At 58.3% G+C, this 25,264-nt stretch overlaps 2 protein-coding genes across 4 annotated transcripts in view; one reads left to right on the top strand and one right to left on the bottom strand.

Annotated features, from left to right (window-relative positions):
* SLC43A3 (solute carrier family 43 member 3) overlaps positions 1-19,222 on the top strand; it is a 37,374-nt gene extending 18,152 nt beyond the window's left edge. For 2 of the 3 annotated variants that reach the window (XM_039538584.1, XM_039538585.1), the window contains exons 2-13: positions 3,364-3,602; positions 4,110-4,239; positions 6,453-6,499; positions 7,518-7,594; positions 11,804-11,896; positions 13,637-13,776; positions 14,387-14,532; positions 15,609-15,791; positions 17,063-17,182; positions 17,486-17,672; positions 17,908-18,031; positions 18,571-19,218. In XM_039538584.1, coding sequence (XP_039394518.1) covers positions 3,413-3,602; positions 4,110-4,239; positions 6,453-6,499; positions 7,518-7,594; positions 11,804-11,896; positions 13,637-13,776; positions 14,387-14,532; positions 15,609-15,791; positions 17,063-17,182; positions 17,486-17,672; positions 17,908-18,031; positions 18,571-18,726 — 1,593 coding nt within the window. In that variant the 5' untranslated portion in view covers positions 3,364-3,412 and the 3' untranslated portion in view covers positions 18,727-19,218. Of the gene's footprint in view, positions 1-3,363; positions 3,603-4,109; positions 4,240-6,452; positions 6,500-7,517; positions 7,595-11,803; positions 11,897-13,636; positions 13,777-14,386; positions 14,533-15,608; positions 15,792-17,062; positions 17,183-17,485; positions 17,673-17,907; positions 18,032-18,570 lie in introns of all 3 variants that reach the window. The other variant, XM_039538586.1, reaches the window with a different exon arrangement.
* A 658-nt stretch (positions 19,223-19,880) lies between these two features.
* On the bottom strand, positions 19,881-23,204 carry LOC120404982 (bone marrow proteoglycan-like). Its single transcript, XM_039538116.1, has 6 exons — positions 23,121-23,204; positions 22,369-22,443; positions 21,786-21,961; positions 21,157-21,291; positions 20,502-20,613; positions 19,881-20,117 (listed from the first exon to the last, which is right to left on the bottom strand). Exons 2-6 carry the CDS (start codon positions 22,421-22,423, stop codon positions 20,059-20,061), a joined length of 537 nt encoding a protein of 178 aa, XP_039394050.1. The 5' UTR covers positions 22,424-22,443; positions 23,121-23,204; the 3' UTR covers positions 19,881-20,058.
* Positions 23,205-25,264: the final 2,060 nt, after the last annotated feature.

Genomic DNA, 25,264 nt, shown 5'->3' with positions numbered 1-25,264 from the left:
TGTTCTTGGAGAGTTTTTGCCTGGGCTTGCTTTAAGCCATGAGGATACATTTTCAGCCGCATAACTATGTACTTGAAATTATAACCTATAACATGACTATAATATTACTGTAACAATTACTATAATATCACTATAATGACCATGCTCAGTGCATCATGCGCCTTTCGAAGACACCCAACATGACACACTTTGCATTGGACACCACACAATCATTTTATAAAGATGAACATGGGGGTGCAGGGTGTTCCCCTGAGGTACAGAGTCACACTATTGCCTACTAATTTCACTGGGTGACCCCGGTTTCTGTATGTGTGAAGGGTTAATTAACACGTCTCTGTTCACTTTGTCTGCACCATTCATGATTTTAGAGCCCTCTCTCATATCCCCTCTGAGTCGTTTCTTCTAAGCTGAACAGCCCCAGTCTTTGTATGGAAGCTGTTCTATACCCATGATCATCTTTGTTGCCCTTCTTTCAACCTTTGCCAGTTCCACACATTCCTTTTGAGATGGGGCCACAAGAACTGGACACAGTATTCAAGCTGTGAGCACACCCTGGGTTATACAGCGGCATTATGATATTTTCGGTCATATTATCTATCCCTTTCCTCATAGTTCCTAACATTCTGTTAGCCGTTTTGATCCCTGCTGTGCACTGGGTGGTCATTTTCAGAGAACGATCCATGATGACTCCAAGATCTCTTTCTTAGGTGGTAACGGCTAATTTAGACCCCCCTCATGTTGTACGTATAGGTGGGATTACATTTTCCAATGTGTATTACTTTGCACTTATCAACATTGAATTTCATCTGCTATTTTGTGGTCCAGTCACCCAGTTTTGGGAGATCCCTTTGTAACTCTTCCCAGTCAGCGTTGGATGGAACTATCTTGAATAATTTTGTAGCATCTGCAAACGTTGCCACTTCACAGTTCACCCCTTTTCCAGAGCATTCATGAATATGTTGAACAGAACTGGTCCCGGTGAAGACCTTTGGGGGACCCTGCTATTGTCCATTGTGAAAACTTCCCATTTATTTGTTCCCTTTGTTTCCTATCTATGAACCAGTTACTGATCCATGAGGGGACCTTCCCTTAGTCCCTGGTTACCTTATCAAAGGTAAACTGAAAATCCACATACACTATATTGCCTGGGTCACCCTTCCCCACGTGTTTGCTGACCCCCTCAAATAATTGTAATAGATTGGTGAGGCATGAGTTCCCTTTACAAAAGCCGTGTTGACTCCTCCCCAACAAATCGTGTTCAGCTGTGTGTCTGGTAATTCTGTTCTTTACTAAAGTTTCAACCAATTTACCTTGGTACTGAAGTTAGGCTTAGTGGCCTGTAATTGCCAGGAGTGCTCTGGAGCCCTTTTTAAAAATCAGTGTTACATTAGCTATCCTCCAGTGATCTCGTACCGAGGACGATTTAAGCAGTAGGTTACATACTGTGGTTAGGAGTTCTGCAGTTTCATATTTAAACTCCTTCAGAACTCTTGGTCCCGGGGCCATTACTTTTTAATTTATCAATTTGTTCCCAAACCTTCTCTACTGACATCTCAATTTGGGGCAGTTCCTCAGATTTGTCACCTAAGAAGCATGGCCCAGGTATGGGAATCTCCCTCACATCCCCTGCAGTGAAGACTGATGCAGAGAATTCATTTAGTTTCTCTGCAACGACCTCGTCTTCCTTGAACACCTCTGTTGTCCAGTGGCCCCACTGACTGTTTGGCAGGCTTCCTGCTTCTGGTGTACTTAAAACTTTTTACTGTTAGTTGTTGCATCTTTAGCAAGTTGCTTCTTAAATCCTTTTTTGGCCCGTCCTGTTAGACTTTCACATTTTATTTGCCAAAGTTTATGCTCCTTACTTTTGCCGCTAGACGTCTCCATTACTCTGCTGTTTAGCCCTCCTGCCATCTGTTTGGATTTGGGGGGCGTTTTGTCTGAGCCTCGAGGATGGTGTTTGTAAGTATCTCCATGCAGCTTGCAGGCGTTTTACCCTTGGCACTGCTCTTTTTAATTTCCATCTAACTACCATCCTTTGTAAAGTTAGGTCGTCGTTCCCCTTTGTAAAGTTACATATGAGTATGGTGGATTGTTTGGTATTTTCCCCCCTACAAGGCTGCTACATTTAACCATGTTATGGTCACTATTACCAGTGGTTCAGCTGTATTCACCCCTGGGGTCAGATTCTGTGTGCCACTGAGGACTAAATCAAGAATCCTCTTTCCCCTTGTGGATCCCAGGACTAGCTGCTCCAAGAAGCTGTCGTTTATGGTGTCTATAAACTTTATCTCTGCCAGGGGCGGCTCTAGACATTTCACCGCCCCAAGCACGGCGTCATGCTGCGGGGGGCGCTCTGCCACTTGCCAGTCCCGCGGCTCCGGTGGACCTCCCGCAGGCGTGCCTGCGGAGGGTCCGCTGGTACCGCGGCTTTGGTGGAGCAGTGGGACCAGCGGACCCTCCGCAGGCACGCCTGCGGGAGGTCCACCCAAGCCGCGGGACCAGCAGATCCTCCGCAGGCATGCCGCCGAAGGCAGCCTGCCTGCTGCCATCCCAGCGACTGGCAAAGCGCCCCCCGCGGCATGCCGCCCCAAGCACGCGCTTGGCGTGCTGGGGCCTGGAGCCGCCCCTGATCTCTGCATCCTGACCTGGGTGACATGTACCCAGTCAATATGGGGAAAGTTGGAATCCCCCATTACTATTGGGTTTTCTGGTATTTTAGCCTCCCTGATGTCCCTGAACATTTCACAGTCATATGGTGGGTAGTATATCCCTACTGCCGTACTCGCATTGTTCAAGCATGGAGTTTCTAGCCATAGAGATTCTGTGGAACTGTTTGATTTGTTTAAGATTTTTACTTTATTTGACTTGGTGCTTTCTTTCCCGTACAGTGCCACTCCCCCACCAGCACGACCTGCTCTCTCATTCCTGTATATTTCGTCCCCTGGTATTTCTGTGTCCCAGTGGTTAGCCTCATTCCATCAAGTTTCTGTGGTGCCTGTTACATCAATAGCCTCCTTTAATGCCAGGCACTCGGGTTCACCCAGCTTAGTGTTTAGATGTCTAGCATCTGTGTATAAGCACTTGTGCACGTTGTCTATATGCAGGTGCTTGCCTCCATGTGTTGTGTTTCAATGGGGTGCTTACATTTGACTGTTCCTCTCCTGGACTTTACCAACTTCTTTCCTCGCCTCCATATTAGGAGATAGGTTTCCCCCTGAGGCAGCTGCATCTCAGTGTTGGGTGGGGGAATCCTGTATTAATATCTGGTCCACCCCCTTCCCCAGAAGCAGCTGCATCTCAGCACCGGGCATGGGCTGTCTCTGCAAAGCGTTGACCTCCTGGAGTGTCTCTTTGTGGTTCCAGGCTCAGAAAGGGACCCTCCCAGGAGCAGAAGGGAAGCGGGCAGGGTGCCATGGAGGAGCAGGGCGCGGGACTAGCCAAGCGGCTGGGCACACTGCTCTCGGGCCTGCTGGAATGCATGTGCTTTACCGGCGTCATCTTCGGCTGGGCCTCGTTGGTGTACGTGCTCAAGGACATGCGCTACTTCGAGGAGCTGTGTGTGCCGGCGGCTAACGGCACGGGCAATGGCACGCAGGGCCCAGGTATGGCGGGGGGCAGCACTAGAGTGGCACCGGGGAGAGCTGCAGGGGAGTCGGCGGTGCTGGAGGGAGGAGGAGCAGTGATGCAGGGCCGGGGGGGATAGGGGGATGTCCCCATCTCAGGTGCTGCACCAGGGCCAGAAGGCTGATGAGAATATGCAAATAGTGCAACACCCTTATTTGCATATTCAGGACTATGCATTGTCTCATTTGCATATCCCTAAATTAAGATTCCTTCCCTTTCTGGTTCCCCACCTTGAGCTCCCCACCCGGCCCAGTGCCACCCATTTCCCCTAGACACCCTCTTGGGCCATGGGTGGGGTGAGGAGAGGGTATCGGGGCTGGGGGATGTGTGTAGGGGAGGGGATGGGGTGTCAGGGCAGGGGGTCCGTGTCTGTGGGTGAATCCATGTTAGGGTCCCGTATGCGTGTTGGGATCCAGGTGGGGGGGTCTGTGGGAGCTGTGGGGGTGGGTTGGTCAGTTCAGTGTCTCAGGCCAGGCTCTCCCCAGACTGCCGGGCACAGGACGAGCAGCTGTCCCTCGTCTTCACTGTCGGCTCCTTCATGAACAACTTCATGGCCTGCCCCACCGGCTACATCTTCGACCGCTTTGGCACCAGGCCGGCCCGCTTGCTGGCCATGTGAGTGCGGGGGCGGGGGGCCCCAGGGATCCACCCCGTGGGCCCCTCCCGCTGGTCCCCTGTCCCACCCCCACCGCCACCCTTACCCCCCGCCACTCGGACCCTCCTCTTGGATCCCTCCCCCGAACTGCATCCCCTCCGGGACCCCTCCCCTAGGCTCCCTGGGGACCCAGGGGTGGGGGATGGGACGCTCTCCCCTCGGAGCCAGGCCTCATCTCCATGGGTTTGGCGAGTGTGTGTGTGGGGGATAAACCCCGTGGCGTTGCGGGGAGGGGAGAAGGTCCCCCGGGACAGGATCCCCCATCCCTCCCCACTCTTTCTTTCTTTGGTTGTTTCTCTTCCTCACTCTCACCGCAATGCGGTGAACATGAGGGACACCAAGCAGGGACCACGCCTGGCCCAGGTTATCCAGTGAGCCCATCCGCCTCCCCCCGGCAGCCCCCCTGCCTGGGCCCACGGATCAGTGCCTGTAGCAGCCAGCCCCTCAGACCACGCCCCCCAGCACAACCCTCCCCCACCACTTTCACAGGCTCAGCCCCCCCAGCACAGGCCCTTGCCCACAGCTTTCCCTTGTCCTTAGGGCTCCAGGGCATCTGCAGCTCATTCGTTTCTCCTTGGCTGAGTTAGTGTCTGTTAACGGGCCAGGGGCTAAGTCAGCAGATCCTGTATGTGGCTGGGCCCGGGGGCGCTGGTGCAGCTGGCTCCGGGCTAACTCCCTGCACCCCAGAGCATAGTCAGCAGGCTACTGCTGAGGTTGCACAAGCGCCCGGAAGGAAGTGCTCGCTGCTGGCTTCCCACAAGCTGTTCCCTCCCGTCCTTGCTGCAGAGCTGGGGCTCCTGCTTCCGGGGCTCTGCAGCTCCAGTACCTCCCGCTCAGCTGAGCTCCCTCACCAGGACGCTGTGGGCCAGCCCCACAGCCCATGGCAGTCAAAGCAAAGGCCTGCTGCCTGGGCTGACATACACCCCATCCGTACATCCATCTATTGATATACACTCCATCCATCCATCAACATACCCTCCATCAATCCATCCGCATACCCTCCAACGATTCATCTACATACACCCCATCCCTCCCTCCCATCATCCACATACACCCCATCCATCCATCCATCCATCCATCCATCCATCCATCCATCCATCCATCCATCCATCCATCATCCATCCATCCATCGATCTACATACACCCCATCTATCCATCCATCCATCCATCCATCCATCCATCCATCCATCAACATACCCTCCATCGATCAATCGATCTACATACACTCCATCCATCCACCCACATACACCCCAGCCATCCATCTATCCATCCATCTACATACACCCAATCCATCCATGTATTGACTACACCCCACCCACCCATCCATCTATCTATCCATCCATTGATCGATCGATCTACATACACCCCATCTATCCATCCAGCTATCTATCCCATCCAGGAAGGGCATTAACTGAGGGCAGGTCTGCCCAGGTATATTAACCAGTCAGGCTCTACCATTCTAATCCTGGTGCTGTCCTTAGACGGGGGTAACTCCCTGGGGGATCTGGTTCTTCACTCTTTAGAGTGGTGCAGTACTGGGGTCAGTCTCCCAGTGCAGACAAGCTGGCTGGCCCGAGCCCCAGTGTTCAGGGCCATGCTGTGGCCATTTGTGCCCTGGCTGCCAACACCCAGCAGTAGCCCCATGCCCCCAACCCAGCTCTGCCCCAGCCGCCTTGCAGGGTCGCCTGTTCCATCCCTCCCGCCAGCGTGCCTTGCCGTGCGCCCCCAACCCGCTCTTACTGCTCCCAGCATTCCCTGGGGTGCAACTAGTGCTTGTGGTATCTGGTCTGCAGCTCCTGGCTTGGCTTGGGCCCTCCTCCCAGCCCTGTCTCCTGCCCTCCACCACCTTGACTGTGGGGTTAAATCCTGCCTCTGACCCCCATCCTTCCCTGTCCCCTTTCCTCCTTCCCCTCCCTCCCTGACTTCCCTGCATCCCTCCCCACCATTACCCTCCCCTTCTTCCTTCCACTCCCCCTCCCTGCCCCCCTTGCACCCCAAGTGTCTAGCTCCCACCGCTGCCTTCCGCTAGCCCCTCCCTTGCTCCCCCCACCCCTGGAGCTGCGATGGGAGCTGTAGCTCCCCCACGTGGGACAGAAGCCGCAATGGAGAGGGGGTGTCCGCTGCCCCCCCATCGGTTGCTCCCCCAGCATGGCCCTGTGTCTGTGTGTTTCAGATCCCTCTACACCGGCGGCATGCTGCTTATTGCCTTCTCCACGGCAGGTGAGGCCTCTGCCTGTGGGTGGGATGGGGCAGGGCACCTCCTGATGGCCCGAGCTGGGGTTGGGGCACCAAGCAGGGCCAGGATCTGCCCCTCATGGCAGCACTGAGGGGACCCAGCCCTTCCATGCAGATGCGCCCCCAATGGGCTGGGAACTCTGCCTCCGCTTGTGACTGGGCGCAGCTCTGCCTCCTGCTGGGCAGAGGGGGCCAGTCCTGATCCAACATGGCGTGGACACCCCTCTGGGCGAGTGTGGCTGGGCACCTACCTCTGTGTGTGTGTGTGTGTGAGACATTCGCTGGGGCTTGTTACAAGGCCCAACAGGGTCTCTGTGTGTATGACACTCACTGGGGCTTGTTACGAGGCCCAACAGGGTGTTTGTGTGTGTGTGTGTGTGAGACACTCGTTGGGGCTTGTTACAAGGCCCAACAAGGTCTCTGTGTGTATGACACTCACTGGGGCTTGTTACGAGGCCCAACAGGGTGTTTGTGTGTGTGTGTGTGTGTGTGTGTGTGTGACACTCGCTGGGGCTTGTTACGAGGCCCAATTTTGTGTGTGTGTGACACTAACGGGGGCTTGTTACGAGGCCCGACAGGGTGTGTGTGTGTGTGTGTTTGTGTGTGACACTAACGGGGGCTTGTTACGAGGCCTGACAGGGTGTGTGTATGTTTGTGTGTAACATTCTCTGGGGCTTGTTATGAGGCCTAATTTTGTGTGTGTTACGCTGCATATTTTTATGAGACCTGACTCTGTGTGTGTGTGTGTCTCACTGGGGTTTGTTATGAGGCCGGATGGGCATGTGTGTGCTACAATCGCTAGGAATTGTTATATCTCATGATTGTGTATGTGTATGTGTTACACTCACTGGGGCTTGTTAAGAAGCCCGACAGTGTATGTCCCTGTGTGTGTGCATGTTGCACTCGCTGTCTGTGTGTGTGCCCAGTGCCTTGGCGTGTGCGTTGTATGGTGCGTCTGTGGTGTGCCACTCCCTGACATGCGGTGCTTGTGTGTCCCCTGCAGCCACGGCGCTGATCCTCTTCCCGGCTATGTGTCTGCTCTCCATTGGCGGGATCCTCCTCATCCTCACCAACATGCAGGTCTGACCCTCCCACCCCCTCCGTCTGGGCTCTCCTGGGGGTGTCAGCCATGGGGCGGGAGCTGTCCAGGCAATGGCCGAGGGATCTCTAGCTGGGCACTGAGGAAGGAACCAACTGAGAGGGGGTGGGTTTTCTGCCTCCTATTGGTCCCCCTGGGGAGAGCAAGGCTGGATTGATGAGATTGGAGGCCCAGGGCTAATGTTTTTTAGAGGCAATCAACAAGTCCTGTACATGACTGAATAAGGGCTGGGATGGGACATGCCCCCACCCCGATCTGGGCGAGGTTCAGGAGCAACTCTGGTCTCACGTGCTATTGGATTGGCCCAGCTGCAGAGCCCGAGGCCGCAAGGTTAAAAGGGGAGCTTGGCACAGACGGGGCGGCAGCCAAGAGGAAAGGCAGCTTTCTCCTGCTACAGAGCGGAGAGAAGGAACACCTGACAAGCTTCTGCTGCCCACATGGACGTAGGAAATCCAGGGTAAGCTCATCATCACAGGACACCCAGGGTCCAGCCGTGCTGGACCCTCATCTATTAATCAGACCTTTATAAGGAGCCTCAGAGACTGAACGTCCCCTGAAGTGGGAGACCCCTGGAAAGCTGGAGTACGGTCCCCAAGCAGGGAGAGAACTTTGGAAAAGGAGGGGACACTGAGACGGCCCCAGCGAAAGGCCCACCCAGGTCGCGACACAGAAAGAAAAGCGAAGATGCTGAGCAGGGTATGTACCACCTGAATAAACACAGAACAGTGCGAGTCAAATGAAAGGCCGAACGTTTCAACTGGCATCTTGCGAGCTTTAGGTGCCGCAAAATTCAGCGATTGTACCCTCAAACGGCAGCGTGCGAAATGCATTCCATTCAGCTGCCATCATAGCGAGAGCTCTGGGCTTTGCTTCTGCCATCGTTGGCGGAAGATGATTATCTATGAAGGCAAGCGTCGAGAACGCTCGCTCTGCTCTGCAGCTGGCAATGGGCACAGCCCAATACAGCCTCAATGTGATGCAAACAGTCGGGAAGACGTTACTCAGGCCTTGCTCGTGCAAAAATGTGATGATTTCAGGAGCATTCGCATCCTGCACATCACAGTATCTTACAACCGCTGAACACGGCTCCATTTCGTGGACAAGCTGAGGTTGTAGATCATTTGGGTAAGCGTCGAGCAGTGCTGCAATGCATGACAGTTCCGCATAACATTCACTTCTTCTTTTCAGTTCCCAGCTTAGCTTGTGGCGGAGAGGAGAAAAGCTCTCAACTTCCAATTGCCTTCTTCCTCACTTTTGCCATCTGGAAGTATTTGTGTTACAGTGCATTTGTGGTTTTCATGAAGGACTCATCACCTTCACTTCCCAATTCTTTTCGCTTGCATCTCAAAATAGTCAAACTGAGATCGGAAGCTTGTGGCAAATTCTTGCAAGGAAGGCAGCAAATGAACAGCGATGACAAGACCCGGGCCTGGCTTTTGAATCCTTAGGCTAGTTTTGTCCAACCTTTCTAATATCCCATTCCACAGGGTACTCATAAGGTGCAGATGGTTGCGCTTCCCTTTGAGTTCCACTGGTTTCCTCGGCGTTGTCCATTGTTCTTTGAAACAACATTGAATGTCCTCACGGTCCACTACACTGCTTTACAAGATTCAGCCTGACAGGACCAGCTCCTGTCTGGCAGGGTTTTCTGGACAAGGAGAGTTATTTGGTCACTCTTGGTAAGCTTCTTGCACAGATGCTGCCATCGCCTGGGCGATGCTGCAAAAAACCCCAAAAACATTTAGTTTCTGAACAAAACAGAGAAAGTTTATGGCTTCAATGCAAGCATCAATGCTACACGTTCCAACTACGTTCAGAGAATGAGTTGTGTATGGCACCTACCCAACTAGCGGGCTTAGTCTTTTGATCTGAGCTTGAAGACCTTCATACTTTTCAGACCTGTAACTTGCATTATCTTTGGCTTGACCTCTGCAGTTTTCAGTAGCAGTGTTGTTTGTGTCCAATAAGGACTCCAAGGGCTGGAAGAGTGACTTTGCCGTGTGGCTTTTGACAGGTATAAACCCAACAAGACGCTCATATCTGGCACCGTGTAAGCTATATCGGACAATGACAGATAACTGTTCAACGTGAGTGATATCAGGAGTTGAATCTGTGATCAAAGAGTAGTATTTGGCTTCTTTGACTTCACTTACAATGAATTCCAAAACCTTACATCCCATTGGCTCAATGAACTCATCGCAGAGTGTTTTCAACAAGTAGGATGTTTCCATAGCGTTTAACTCACTCACGTAGACACGGATCATATTTGGGCGAAAGTGTCAAGAATACCTCGATAATTTCCATTTTCAGGAGAGCCGATAATGTCCCTCCTTCCTCTAAATGTTAAACCACTTTCAGTGAGAAGCTTAATTGTCACAACAAGCCTTAAAACTTCCCTCCAGGATGCAGTTAAAAAATAGCGCCGACCTTCCTCCATACGCTGCGTGCAAAACTCCTCCATTATCAAAGGCCATTTTTCCAGATCTTCGTTTGTCTTAATGGCCACTTTATCCTCCTTATCACGACTTGTCTCTCCGCCTTCTGTTCGGACAGGTGGTAGGAAAAGTGGGTCTTCTCTTTCATCATGACATTTGTCCTGGATTTCAGGAATGCTTGTCCTTTCTTTTGACCTCTCCTGAGGGAACAAGTTCATAGCCATAGCTTCACTGTGATTATCATTTTTGGAGCAAGTTGGTCCGGCATCTTTGGAAGCTGATTTTGAAGCCGCACTAGCAGAGAAATAGTTTTGTACATTTGGGTAGCTTGCTTACAATGTTCTCTCTTTCTAACTTAGCGTTCCTTCTCAAACGTGACCTCCACCGTGCAGTGCTACCATGAGCAGCTGGAAACCGGTGATTAGTGCCACCAATTCACACCCCTGTCTCCAGCAACTGAAAGTCTGAAAAAAATTAATTAAACTTGAAGTGTGAAAGCTTCAGAAACAGGGACAAAATCAGTGTCAGCAGGGGCCACCAATGATTGTTTTGTTCTTTTTTGTGTTAGCACGAATCCGATTAAAATCCCACTTATATATAGTGTATAGAATCAGAGCCCCCTGCAGAAAAGCAGAGAGCTGGGGGTGAGGGCATCCTCACGGGAGCAGATGCCCCAGCTCCAGCTGCCCTGCCAGAACTGCTGCCAGTTGAGTAATGGAGGCAGAGAACAGGCCCTCCTTTAGCTCGGCTCCCTAGAGACCCCAGCCCCCATAGCACCTCCAACCTGGCTCCCTGGGGGATCTCCAACCCCACAGTGCCCCTCTCAGCCCAATTCCACAGGGACACCATAGCCCACAGTGCCAGTCCCACATCCCAGACTCCTGGGACAAATCTGACCCCGCAGGGTCCCCCAGGAGCTTGCAGCCCAGCTCCCCAGGCAACCCAGGCCACATGGTGCCACCCTCCCCCATCCAGCTCCCTGTGGGTCCCAGACCCCCTAGTGCTCAATCAGCCCCCATCCCATGCTCCCTGTGGCCCGACAGGACTGGGGTGCCCTGGGTGGTGTTGATGATATGAGTCGACAGTGTGCCCTTGTTGCCAAGAAGGCTAATGGCATTTTGGGCTGTATAAGTAGGGGCATTGCCAGCAGATTGAGGGATGTGATCATTCCCCTGTATTCGACATTGGTGAGGCCTCATCTGGAGTACTGTGTCCAGTTTTGGGCCCCACACTACAAGAAGGCTGTGGAAAAATTGGAGAGAGTCCAGCGGAGGGCAACGAAAATGATTAGGGGACTGGGGCACATGACTTATGAGGAGAGGCTGAGGGAACTGGGATTGTTTAGTCTGCAGAAGAGAAGAACGAGGGGGGATTTGATAGCTGCTTTCAACTACCTGAAAGGGGGGTTCCAAAGAGGATGGAGCTCGGCTGCTCTCAGTGGCAGCAGATGACAGAACAAGGAGCAATGGTCTCGAGTTGCAGTGAGGGAGGTTTAGGTTGGATATTAGGAAAAACTTTTTCACTAGGAGGGTGGAGAAGCACTAGAATGGGTTACCTAGGGAGGTGGTGGAATCTCCTTCCTTGGAGGTTTTTAAGGTCAGGCTTGACAAAGCCCTGGCTGGGATGATTTAGTTGGGGATTGGTCCTGCTTTGAGCAGGGGGTGGGACTAGATGACCTCCTGAGGTCCCTTCCAACCCTGATAGTCTATGGTTCTATGATGATTGGGTGTGTGTGGGGGGGTATCGTTCCTCCAGGTGGGGAACCTGTTTGGGAAGCACCGCTCGACCATCATCACCCTCTACAATGGGGCCTTCGACTCATCCTCTGCTGTCTTCCTTGTGGTCAAGGTGAGCCCCTGGGCCCTAGCTCGGGGGGCCGTGGGGAGAGGAGGTGGCTGGAGGAGACAGCAATAGGGAGGGTGGGAAGGGTGGGGCAGACCACCTCCTGGAAACCCCAGCTCTGCTCCATGGGGGCCGAGGGCAGGGTTAGAGGTGCAGATTTGGGGTCCATTAAGCAAGGAGTTCCTTAGATACAGCCACCTCCTAAACCTTGTGACAGGCAAATGTTCAGGTTCTTCTCACCCTTCCTGCACACCCCTGGGGTTCGCACTGCGTTCCGATCCCCCCCAGACTGGCCTCGCCTGTGCAGGATTGAGCTCAGCCAGCACCCAGCCCCAGTAAGAGTCAGGCCCTGCCCCAGCTGAGATCTGGGCCCCATTGTGCCAGGCTTTGCACACACATACACACAGAGTGAGCGACAGGCCCGGCCCAGCTGAGATCTGGGCCCCATCGTGCCGGGGGCTGCACAGACACACAGCGACAGACAGGCCCTGCCCCAGCTGAGATCAGGGCCCCATCGTGTCCTGCATAGACACACAGCGACAGACAGGCCCTGCCCCAGCTGAGATCAGGGCACTGCATAGATCCTAGCTGTGGAGACTCCCACTACTTCCATGTTCTTTCCCTTGGCTTTGGCTGTGAGTTGTTCCTCTCCCCCCATCTCTCCTCCAGGCCATGTGCTGCCATGGGGTTTATGTGCTGCATGGGAATGTGTCTCTGCAGCGAGGGCCGGCTGAGAGAATTAATCCCGTGATGATCTTCCAGCCCTGTGCTGAGACGTGTGAAGGGAGCCGGAGCCACTCGGGGGGGGGGGGGGCAGTCCGTTGCTGGGCTGTTGGGATGAGGGCAGGATGAAGTGTGGGTATGGTTAAACCACGGGTTTGGAAATCAGGCCATGTGGGTGCTATTCCTGGCCTTGTCATTGACACACGAGGGTGGGGGGGCAGGTTGAGTCAGTTCCCTTCCCCGTACCTCAGTTTCCACTTTTCTGTTTAGACTGTGAGTTTTTCAAGGCATGGGATGTCCCTTGCTATGTGTCTGCGTCGGGCCTGATCTCGGTGGGGGTCTGTGCAGGGCCTGGCACACAGGGGGCCCGGGTCTTGGTGGGGGTCTGTGCAGGGCCTGGCACACGGGGGCCCGGGTCTCGGTGGGGGTCTGTGCAGGGCCTGGCACACCGGGGGGCCCGGGTCTTGGTGGGAGTCTGTGCAGGGCCTGGCACACGGGGGCCCGGGTCTCGGTGGGGGTCTGTGCAGGGCCTGGCACACGGGGGTCCCGGGTCTCGGTGAGGGTCTGTGCAGGGCCTGGCACACGGGGGCCCGGGTCTCGGTGGGGGTCTGTGCAGGGCCTGGCACACCGGGGGCCCGGGTCTCGGTGGGGGTCTGTGCAGGGCCTGGCACACGGGGGTCCCGGGTCTCGGTGAGGGTCTGTGCAGGGCCTGTCTGTGCAGGGCCTGGCACACGGGGGTCCCGGGTCTCGGTGAGGGTCTGTGCAGGGCCTGGCACACGGGGGCCTGGGTCTCGGTGGGGGTCTGTGCAGGGCGTGGCACACGGGGGGCCCAGGTCTCGGTGGGGGTCTGTGCAGAGCCTGGCACATGGGGGGCCCGGGTCTCGGTGGGGGTCTGTGCAGGGCCTGGCACACCAGGGGCCCTGATCCTGGCTGCAGCCTCTGGGAGCCACCCTAAGAACAATACAGGTCACTGAATCCAGATTGGCCCCGTATGCACCCGCTGACAACTTCCTTCACCCCCAGCTGCTGTACGAGCAAAGCCTGACCCTGCGAGACATGTTCCTCTTCCTCTCGGCCTGCAGTGCCTGGCACCTGACCCGCACCTTCTTCCTGATGCCTAGGTGGCACATCCCCTACCCGCTGCCCCCAGGATACACATATGGGTGAGTCACCCTCTGCCTCCACCCTCCACTCCCCATGGGTCCCTCCACCCCCCCAATCTGCCTCCCATGGGTCCCTCCATCCCCGATCTGCCTCCTGTGGGGCCCTCTGCTCCCCATCACCCCTCGTCTGCCTCCAATAGGTGTCTTTGCCCTGTCCATCCTCCATCTGTGTCCCATGCACCTCTTTGTCCCCACCTCTGCCTCCCATGGGCCCCTCCACCCCACATCTGCTACTTGTGGATCTCTCCATCCTCCGTTTGGGCTCTCTGCCCCCACATCTGCTTCCCATGGATGCTGCCATCGCAGTCTGTCTCGTAACCCCACTGCACCCTCGCTGCCCTCTCTCAGGGAACAGGCTCTGCTGGGTAAATGGGGCTCAGCCCCATGGCAGCACCGGGCGGTGCCGGACCCCTGGGAGCGATTCTCCCCTGGCCCCCAGGCCATGCTGTCTCGGGGCTGCTCCTGTGCTGCAGGGGAGCACCGGTGGGTGCTGGGGAGCCTCGGCTCTTGCATGGGGGTCACTGGTCCTAGTGGTGGGCCTGGGTGGGTGCTGTCTCTGGCCCTGCCCTGGGCTGTGGCGGGCAGTGATTGGCTCGCTGTGTCCACACAGGCTGAGGTGCCGGAGGCAGGGGTGCTCTTACCGTACCCACGAGGAGCAGCGGCCAGGCCTGGGCGATGGAGCCCACGAGCCCAGCGACCCGTACTTGGAGCCAGGCCCGGGAGGCGCCGATGCCGGCAAAGCCCTCATGGGCAAAGGTAGGGCTGGCCAAGTCCCCTCACCGAATTCCTCCTCTGCCTCCCAGGGCCCCCCCCAGCAAGCCCCCCAAATCCCCCTCTACCCCTGCAGCACTCATGACCTCCAGTGAGCCCCCCAAATTCTCCCCCACCCTTGAATCGCCCCATGACTTCCGGTGAGCCCCCCCCAAATGCCCCTCCACCTCCAAAGTGCCCCACGGACTCCAGTGAGCCCCTCACAGATCCACAGGTCTGGTGCTCTGGGAGAGTCCCTGGAGGACCTCCCCCCTTTTAGGCTCCCACTCTGTCACTGGGGTAAGGCACTCAGCCCCACTGTCTCTGGGGCGCAAACCTCAGCGCCTCCAGCACCCCTGCTGCAGGCCACGTGCTCCCTTCGGCGACTCCACCTGCGATGGGTGCAAGGAGAGCCCTGTGCCCCCAAGGGGAGCAGGGCAGCCCCCCCAGCCTCTGCAGGGACTAGCCAGCGCTGCGACACCTGGAGAGAACGGAAAGTTAAAGCAGGGGCCAGCTTGGGCAGCCCCAGCCCTCCGACCCCGCTCTTGGCCCGGTCCAGGAGAGACTCCAGCTCCCAGCAGCCCACATTTAACCCCGCGCCCCCCTTGACCTCCACCCCAGCCCTTTGTTCTTGGTCCCAGGCAGACACCGTTCCCCTAGAGGTGCCCACCACCATAGGGCTGTGTCCAGGGCAGCGGAGCCACCGCCCAGACTCGGGCACAGGCGCCTCTCTGGGCTCCTTGGGGTCGGCCCTGTCCTAGGCAGGCACCTCCGAGCACAGGAGCCCGCGGGGGAGGTTGGGGGATGGTTTGTGGAGGATCCCAGGGTGGACAGCCACTGCCAGCTGGGCTGGGCTGGGCTGGGGTGAACCAGCAGGGCCGGGAGCTGATCCCTGCTCTCCCTCCTCATTCTGTCTCCAGCCTTCACAGCCTCGGGGCACTTGCTCCCCTCAGGGCCCCGGCAGCGTCCCTCTCTCTCTGGATCGCCTGGGCACAGGCCCCCACTCTGAAACTACACCCCCTCCCTCACCCCAGCCCCTCCAGACCTAGGGCTAATCCTGAGTGCGCTGTGTCCATCCCCAGGAGAGTCGGGGGCCAGGCCCGGCCATGGAGAGCCCCCTGGCATGTCTTTCCGGGCCTGTGTCTTCTCCAAGCTCTTCTTCTGGCACCTCATGTGGCTATCGGTGATGCAGCTGCGGCACTACCTCTTCATCGGCACCCTCAACCCCATGCTGGAGCACCTGGCTGCCCATGACACCGTGCTAGGTATGGGGCACCCAGCCTGCCACAGCTGGGAGTACGGGGGAAGGGGGAGAACGGAACAATAGGGCAGAGGGGAAGAGAGATGGTCTAGGGAAGGATGGAGGGAATGGAGTAGGCTGGGATGGAGAGAGATGATGGAGGGAAGAACGGGAATGATGCAGGCGGGGATGGAGAGAGATGATGGAGGGAAGGACGGAGGGACTGGAACAGGTGGATATGGGGAGAGATGATCGAGGGAAGGATGCGGGGAATGGAGCAGGCGGGGATGGAAGAGATGATGGAGGGAAGAACGGGAATAGAGCAGGCGGGATGGAGAGAGATGATGGAGGGAAGAACAGGGGAATGGAGCAGATGGGGATGGAGAGAGATGATGGAGGGAAGAACAGGGGAATGGAGCAGGCGGGGATGGAGAGAGATGATTAAGGGAAGGTCAGAGGGAATGGAGCAGGTGGGGATGGAGAGAGATGATGGAGGGAAGAACAGGGGAATGGAGCAGGCGGGATGGAGAGAGATGATGGAGGGAAGAACAGGGGAATGGAGCAGGAAGGGATGGAGAGAGATGATCGAGGGAAGGATGGACAGAAGGAAGCAGGCGGGGGTGGAGAGAGATGATTAAGGGAAGGTCAGAGGGAATGGAGCAGGTGGGGATGGAGAGAGATGATCGAGGGAAGGTCAGAGGGAATGGAGCAGGTGGGGATGGAGAGAGATGATGGAGAGAAGGACGGAGGGAAAGGAGCAGGCGAGATGGAGAGAGATGATGGAGGGAAGAACAGGGGAATGGAGCAGGCGGGGATGGAGAGAGATGATGGAGGGAAGGACGGAGGGAATGGAGCAGGCGGGAAGGAGCGAGATTTTGTAGGTAAGGTTGGGGGTGGGACGGAGTTGGAGTAGGCAGCGGTGTCTGAGCTGGGCAGTTCTGCCCCCTGCTGTCTGATGAATGGATTGTACTTATTGGTGTGGATGGAGTGAGGAGAACTGAAGTGGGGAATGGGGAAGGCTCCAGAGGAGGGGAGGGAGGCTGGAATAGGTACAAACCCTTGGCCCTTCCTGCCCAGCATCTCAAATGACCTGACGAGGTTGGTACTATTGTCACCCATGGGAAACTGAGGCAGGGGGAGGGTCAGTAGCTTGGCCAAGGTCACCAGGGCTCAGTGTGGGACCCAGGAGTGCCTGGCCAATACAGGCCACCCTCCCGTCCAGTGGATCAGGAAGTGAACAGGGCGTGTGGGGTGAAGTCTCAAGCAGTGTGCTTTGCTCCCTGTCTCTATTCCCAGTAAGCACCTACACCAATGCCTTCGCCTTCACCCAGCTCTGTGGGGTCCTGTGTGCCCCCTGGAATGGGCTCATCTTAGACCGGCACAAGCACGGGAGGAGCAAGGATGGCAGTGCCAAAGGTAATCACCCCGTCTGTCACCAGCTGCTGGACCCAGCTCTGCCCACTGCTGCTCCTCCCCGTGCTGCGAGCTTCCCCACAGCAGTGCCCATCCGGGACCCTGGTGCTGTGAGCTTCCCCGCAGCAGTTTCCATCTGGGACCGCGGTGCTTAAAGATTCCCCACAGCATTGCCCATCTGGGACCGCGGCACAAGCGAGCTTCCCCACAGCAGTGCCTGTCTGGAACCCTGGCGCTGCGAGCTTCCCTGCAGCAGTGCCCCATGCCTCTCCCTTGCTTCTTGCCAGCGTCTCTCCTGTCTATCAGGTGGCTCAGACTCCCTGGCGGACCTGCGCTCCTGCATCCTGTCGCTGGCTGTGACGGTGCTGCAGTGCGTAGCCTTCTCGGTGTGCGCCTCTGTGCCAGTGCTGCCCGTGCAGTACGCCACCTTCATCCTGCAGGTGCTGAGCCGCTCCTTCCTGTACGGGGGCAACGCCGCCTTCCTGGCCATCGCGTGAGTCACCCAAGGGCACGGGCTGGGGGAGGGAAGATCCTAGACATGGAGGGGGCAGGGGGCTACCAGTGGGGCGGGGGTGCAGAGCTGGGGTGGAGGAAATGGAGGGGAGGGCTGGCAGGGCACAGAGATGCCCTGCAATGGACAGTGGGGCAGGGTACGCCTCTGGCCTGTCTCACAGCAGTGCCCCCCCATCTGTAACACCGTCCCGCCCCGCTGGGTCGGCTCTCCACAGGTTCCCGCTGGAACATTTCGGGAAGCTATATGGGCTGGTGATGGGCCTGTCAGCCGTGGTGTCACTCCTCCAGTACCCCTGCTTCGCACTCATCAAGGGACCGCTCAGCGACGACCCCTTCTATGTGAGTGTCCTGTCCCATCTGGGGCCTGGGGCGCTTCATCGACACCCTGCAGTGAGAGATAGGGGGTGCTCCTTACAGGGCTGGGGGGGGACTTTATCGACACCCCACAGTGAGAGACAGAAGGTGCCCCATCTGGGGTGAGGTGGAACTTTATCGACACCCCACAGTGAGAGACAGAAGGTGCCCCATCTGGGGTGAGGTGGAACTTTATCGACACCCTGCAGTGAGAGACAGGGGGTGCCCCTTACAGGGCCTGGGGGGGAACTTTATTAACATCCAGCAGTGAGAGACGGAGAGTGCCCCGTCTGGGGCCTGGAGAACTTTATTGCCATCCTGCAGTGAGAGATGGGGTGCCCATACAGGGCCTGGGGAATTTTATTGACACCCTGCAGTGAGAGACAGGGGATGCCCCATACCGGACCTGGGGGAACTTTATTGACACCCTGCAGTGAGAGACAGGGGATGCCCCATACCGGACCTGGGGGAACTTTATTGACCCCCACTTTCTGTGTTGTTCAGAACTTGATTTTCCCATCCAGGTGAACATTGGCCTCATCGTCGTCACCCTCCTGGCCTTCGTCAGTCCGCTGGTGGTGCTGCGGGAGTGCCAGCGCCGGGAGAGGGAGCAGGAAAAGCGACATGTTGACTCACCCTCCCTGACCCTGGCCAAGGCTGGGGTGGAGTCCTCCATCTGACCCCCCCAGCAGGGATCTTCAGGGGCTGCTCCCCCCAAAAGGGAATGAGGAAAGGGAATTAGCAGTGCAGGCTGAGCCCCAGCCAATCCGCAGCTGTGTCCCTCCAGCCCAGCATTGTCACCATCAGCCAGCCAGGCACTCGCTCCTCTCCAGCGGCAGGGTGGTGGGTCATCTTGGGTTATTTTTACAGATACTTGATTTTCTAGGTTTTTGTACAGTCCGGTCGGTATAAATCCAGCCTTTCCCTCTCCCTGAGCCCAGGGTGCGCGGCGGGGGGAGCGGGGGCGGGAAGTGTGTTACAGTTCCCCTTATCGGCAGGGTGTATTTCAATCCCCCCATTTCCTTCTCTTTTACTACAGAGATTTTATTTCTGTGCTTCTTTGTAAAAGCGAGGGAATGGGACGCCCCGTCGCCTTCCTCCCTGAAATCACATAAACGCTAGCGAGGAACTAACCCAGCTCTGCACTTAGCTTTCTCCAGAGGTCACCGGAGGCCCCGGCCCGCTCTGCCCCACTTGTGCCCATCTTGTCTGACTGCCTGAACCTCCCCCAGTGCCCCCCAGGGGCTCCAGCGTGGCTTATTGTCTGAGACAGACGTCCGGTTTTAATTTGGTGCCCCCCAGGCACTGGAGAACCCACCATCCCAGGGGAAGAGGATCCAGGAGTTAGATACCCTCCATGTTAAAAACATGCCCCCTGTTCCTGGTCTGAATTTGGTGCACGCCTGTGCCCAGCCCCTGCCAGACTGAAGAGCCTCTGCTGTGAGAAATCTCCTCCCCGGGACGGAGCGCACAGACCGGGTGCAAGTCCCCCCAAAAGCTGCTCTTGGCTGAACGAAATGGCTGGCACTTCCTGACGGCGCGGCCTATGGCAGGGTTGCAGCCTGGGCGTTTCTGAGCCCTTTGCTTGCTGGGAATGTCCCGGGGGCGGGGGTACCCCTGAACTGGACGCAGTTCCCACTAGTGGGCTCCCTAATGCCCGGTACAGCGGTAACTCCCCCTCCCGACTCCATCCCTGGGTGGGGGTAACCCCCTGCCCCGTTCCCCGCAGGCCACCTCTTGCCCTCCCCCTGCCCTGGTCCAGCCCCAGGAAGGGCCCTCGGTGTCCCGGGGCAGGAAGGAGCAATACCCAGGGATGATGAGTCCAGCACTGTTTTATTGCAGGGAATCACAGGCAATGAGCGAGGGGCGGGGGCTGCCCCCCCGGGGAGCTGGGGCAAGGCTGGGAGCAGAGCCGGGTCCAGGGAGCAGGGGCACCTCTGGCAGAGCAGAGTGGGGGTCCCAGGCCAGGAGAGCGGTGGGGGCAGTGGGACCCCGTGGGGGGAGCAGCCCCCTCAGTACTCGCAGACAAAGGGCAGGCGAGTCCCGCAGCTGACGCTGCTCCATTGACCACCTGGGAGAGAGAGGGGTTAGTGCCCTCCCAGCTGGCACCTGGCACCCAGCCCACAGCAAACCCCAGATCCCTTGCCCCAGACCTCCATAGTACCACTAACCCCAGATCCCCTGCCCCAAACCCCCGGCCCCACCTACCCTCAGATCCCCTGCCCCATGGCCCCACCTCCCCATGGATTCCCTGTCCCACACCCTAAAGCCCCACCTTCCCTACACCCCATGACCCCACCTACCCTCAGATCCCCTGCCTCACGGCCCCACAGCCCCACCTGCCCTTGGACCCCTGTCCCACAGATCCGCGGTTCCTCTGCCCAAGGGCTCTTATTCCCACAAGCAGTGAACAGATCCCCATCTCCGCCCTGTCCTGCCCCAGGGGGCTCCTCACTTGTGGTGCACAGGGCGACACACGATTTCCAAAAGCGCCAGGGGTTCCCTTTGGCCCAGTTGAAGTAGTTCCAGGGACTGTGGTCGACCCAGCGGGGGTACACATGAAAGAACTGTGGGGAAATGGCTGGGGTTGGATCAGTGCTGTCCCATCTGCAGGGTGCCCCAGGAAATCCCCTCCCCTCCAGCCCCCAAGGGGCCGGGGCCATCGGTTGGGCTGGGGCAGGAGCTGCTCCTGCATTGGAGCCAGCCGGGGGCCACAGTGAGGGGCTCTGGATTTGCTGGGAAGTACCTGGGACTTGCTGGCACCAGTCTCTGCCCTGGCACCAGCCCTGGCACCTCATGGGCATACAAGGTCAGTGGGCCCCAGGGAGACTGACAGCCATCTGGGGGTCAGCTGGGACCCACACCTGAGCTACCCAGGCCCACCTCCCAGGGTGCAAACGGGGTGGTCTGGGACAGCCCTGAGTAGGGTCCCAGCTGGGGACACACTGAGCCACAGTGGGGAATGGATCCCTCTGTCCGCGCTGCACTGGAGGGGAGGCCAGCCTCAGAGCTGGAAGAGCCCTGATGGAGTCGGGGTGTGTGTGGGGGGGTTCTTGTCCAGGCCAAGGCAGTGGGGGAACGGGGGCACCAGGGCCGGACACTCTCCTTACCCAGCGGTAGGTGTAGCCCCCAATCCACACCTGGCCCCGGTTGGTGCGGGTACGTGCCATGCTCTGCAGACGCTGGTTGGTTGCATAGTTGTGGATGGAGGCCAGGCGGCCGTGGTAGCAGCGGGCACACTGTTTCTGTGGGGAGAGGGTGAGGGGGACATGGGGCAGTCAGTGTCCAGGCACAGAGTCACATCCACCCGCCACCCCCCCATGCACCATCCACTGCCCCTATGCCCCCCATGTCACCCCTTCAACCCCTCCACCGTCCCCATGCCTCCTCCACTGTCTACATGGGCCCCCCATCACCCTTATGCCACCCCTTCAACACCCCATGCCCCCTCCACCACCTCCACACCTCCGTTACTGCATCCAGGGGCCCCCATTTTCAACACCCCATGCCCCCTCCACCACCTCCACACCTCCTCGACTGCATCCATGGGCCCCCCATTAAACCTATGCCACACCTCCACCGCCTCATGCCCCCTCCACTGCCCCCCTGGCCCCCCCCCGTCACCTGTGTGCTCCCTCCACTGCCCCCATGGGCCATTCACCAGCTCCATGGGCTTCTCACCCCACTTCCTGACCCATCTGCGACTCCTCCCCACCACCTGTGCCCCACACCTACTCACCTGGGCTTTCCAAAATGGCTGGCAATTGTTCACAATCACATAGCGACAGGTGTGCCCCTCCTGGCCAGGCACTATCATCCTGAAGCTCTCGCTCTCCTTGGGGCACGGTGGCTCTGGCTCCCCGGGCTCCTCCTCGCCCTGTTCGTCTGGTACCTCCTGCTCCGGGGCGCCCTCATCTGAGGGTGGGTGCAAGAGACACCAATTGGCCCTTCCAGCTGCAAGACGCAGCCCAGAGCCCAAACAATCCTTGGAGGTGGGAGCAGATCTAGCTGCCGGGGACACAGGTGTCCGGGATAGAAGGGGTCAGGGTGTCACTGGGGGGTTAGGGAACCCTGGTGTCCCAGATGGAGCAGGTCATAGGATTACTGGGGGGCCAGGGGACCCTGGTGTCTGGGCTGCAGAGAGGTGGAAGGTTATTGGGGGCAGGGGCCCCAGGTGGCCGGAACAGAGTGGGGCTGGGGGCTAGTGAGAGCGCAGGTCTGGGGTAACGGAGCCCTGTACTGTGCTTGCTGGGGGCAGTGGCTGTAGGTCAGGCTCCCCATAGAGTGGTGGAGGGGCTGTAGCCATGGGCCCCAGGACTTACGGAGCTGTTGAGCAGAGATGGCCCCCAGGAGGGCAAGCAGCAGGGACAGCTTCATCTCGGGCAGATCTGGGGGGGCTGTGAGACAGAGACAGATTGACCCCTCCACCAGGACCCCCCAATCACTGAGCCCAGACTGACCTCCCTGCCTAGAATCTACCCCCTCCCTCCACTTAGCTCAGACTGATCCCCCCATCTAGGGACCCCCCAATCACTGAGCCATAACCTACCACCAAGCTCCCCTGGGTTGATGACCACCCCATAACCAAGGCAGCCTTTCCCAACTAAGGTAGGGCTGGGCCAACCAAGGGGGATGGAGAGAACCTGGGGCCTTGCCTCTATGTGGGAGCAGAGGGGCTCTCACTCACAAGGACAAGGGGGACATGCACATATTGGCTATGGGCAGAAGCAGTCAGGAAAATTCTAGCATGTGCTGTTAGCCTGTGGAACTCCCTGCCACAGGATATAAGGGGCTGAGAATGCTGAGCAGTGCCAGGCCTTTCTGGGCATCACAGCAGGTTCAGGGGCCAACAGTGAGGCCTCATGATCTCAGGCTCCAGGGCAGGAGCTGAACAGACCCTGGAGTCAGGCAGGGATCTGCCCCTGCCACAGAGAGGTGAATAATGGCAGGCACCTCCCCAAGGCAACCAGCACTGGCTGCTGTAAGAGCCAGGCCCTGACCGAGTGACCCCACTCTGGAGCAGGTCCCCATTACCCCCCATATCCCCTGGGGTCAACCAAAGACCCCCCGCCACCTCTGTGATGGCTGTGGGTCCTCAGTGAGCTCCGACAGCTCCAGCCATCCTAGCCCCTTATGTTGGTCTGGAACAGGAAGCTGGGTGATGGGGAAAGAGTCACTATCAGCTCCCAGCCCCTAGTGCGTCCCCCTTCCCCCCACCCCCCAGCTTGTGACATCCCCACACCCGGCCTGGGCTCCGATCTACGAGCTGTCCCATGTTGCCACCTAGGGGCCATTGGCAGAGTTTATAAACAAGCTGTCTACAAAGCGCTCCCAACTCCCCATAGACCATAGGGGGTCCTGGATGCACCCCCCTGCTGATGGTAGCAGAGAGCTGGGCTCCCAGCCACTCGGGGACCCACTTTAGAAAGACCCTGACTGTAAGGCTGGGCTAGCATGTGCTGTGGGTCAGGAGAGAGGGGCACCGGCAGAGCTGAGGCAGAGGGGAGCCAGTGCTGGGCAAGCAGGGGCTGTGGGTCGGGATTGAGGAGCGCTGCTGTCAGCCCCCCCGCGCCATCACTGCCCTGCTCTCCGGCCACACTGGCTCAGGGCGTCCCTGCAGATAAGCATCTCCCCGCCGCGCTGGGCAGGTTTCACAAGGGCATTTCACACAGTAACGGCCGCGCTGGGACCCCGCACCTGGGCCGTCCTGATAAGCCCGGGGCCGTTTCACCGCAGGCCACAGCGCTGGGTGCCTGGCCACAGGGAATGGGGCAGCAGCCAACGGGCTGGTGCCATCTACTCCCTGAGTGCCAGCGTTGGGGTTCCCTCCCCTGCCAGCACTCCCTGGGGGCAGCCCCTCAGAGCCACGGACCCTCCCCACTGCCATGGGACGGTGCACAATGGGGCTGGGACTGGAGTGGGGTGATCACCCAGAGCCTGGCACATGGCCCTTCCCTGCCTGCGGTGAGCAGGGGCGCTGGGACTGGCCCAGAACTCCCCCCCCCCCCCCGCAACCCCGACTCCATCAGGGACTCTGATCTCAGTAATTGATATGTGAGAACCCAGGGCTGGGAGGAAATGATCCCCCAGCTCGAGTTCCTGCTCCAGGGTGCGTGGGGCTGGGAGAGTTGAGTGGCTGGACCAGCTCCTGTTGCCATGACAGTGCCTAGGGCCTTTGCCTCTCAGTCAAAGGCCTTATGGGATCTTAGCCCTCCATGTGATTCCTGGGGCTCCCTGTGACTCCTTGGGGGTGAGAGCAGCTGCACCCCACTGCAGCTGCCCCTGAGCTGGGGGGAGCGTCTGTGGCTGGGCTCCATGGGCTGGTTGGGAGCTGGCGGGGGCCCAGTGAGATGGGCTGGCAGGATATTGCTGGCTGCAGAGCTCTGAGCAGGATCCCCGAGGGACAGTCTGGGGAGGGGCGCAGGTGGGAACAGGTGCTGAGGCCTGGGGCCATCTCTGGGGGAGACACCCCTGCTGGAGGGGGCTGGGCAGGGTAACACCCTGGACACCCACAGGGGGCTACTGAGGGTGTTCAGCCGCTTGTGGGTCTAAGGATGCTACTAAAACTAACCAGGCTCCCACCAGGGCTGACCCACTGCCCCCCCCACCCCACCCCGCAGCCCTGGATGGGACTGTGCCCCCATCCTCTACCACAGCTGGCCTCACTGTCCTCCCAGCCCTGCGTGGGACTGTGCCCCTGTCCCCTACAATGGCCAGCCCCACTGCCCCCCCCAGCCCTTCATGGGACTGTCCCCCATCCTCCACCATGGCCAGCCCCACTGCTTCCCAACCCTGCATGGGACTGTCCTCCCATCCTCCACCATGGCCAGCCCCACTGCTCCCCAGCCCTGCATGGGACTGTCCTCCCATCCTCCACCATGGCCAGCCCCACTGCTCCCCAGCCCTGCATGGGACTGTGCCCCCATCCTCTACCACAGCTGGCCTCACTGTCCTCCCAGCCCTGCATGGGACTGTCTCTCATCCTCCACCATGGCCAGCCCCACTGCTCCCCTGCCTTGCATGGGACTGTCCCCCCATCCCCTATATCCCGGGATGGGCCCCAGGCCCTGCTCTCTGCTTGCCCCAGTTCTCACAGCTCCTCTGCGCCAGGCTAGAGCCAGGGAGCAGGGTGGGGACCAGGGCAGAGACAGGGGCATGGGCAGGTTGTGCCATGGCTGGGGCAGGCTGGAGCTGGCAGCGGTGGGAATGCACAGGACG

Source organism: Mauremys reevesii, linkage group 4, assembly GCF_016161935.1.
Source record: "Mauremys reevesii isolate NIE-2019 linkage group 4, ASM1616193v1, whole genome shotgun sequence".
Taxonomy (NCBI): Eukaryota; Metazoa; Chordata; order Testudines; family Geoemydidae; genus Mauremys; species Mauremys reevesii.
Note: the sequence above shows the minus strand (reverse complement) of the source record. Positions and strands in the feature narration are given on the sequence as shown.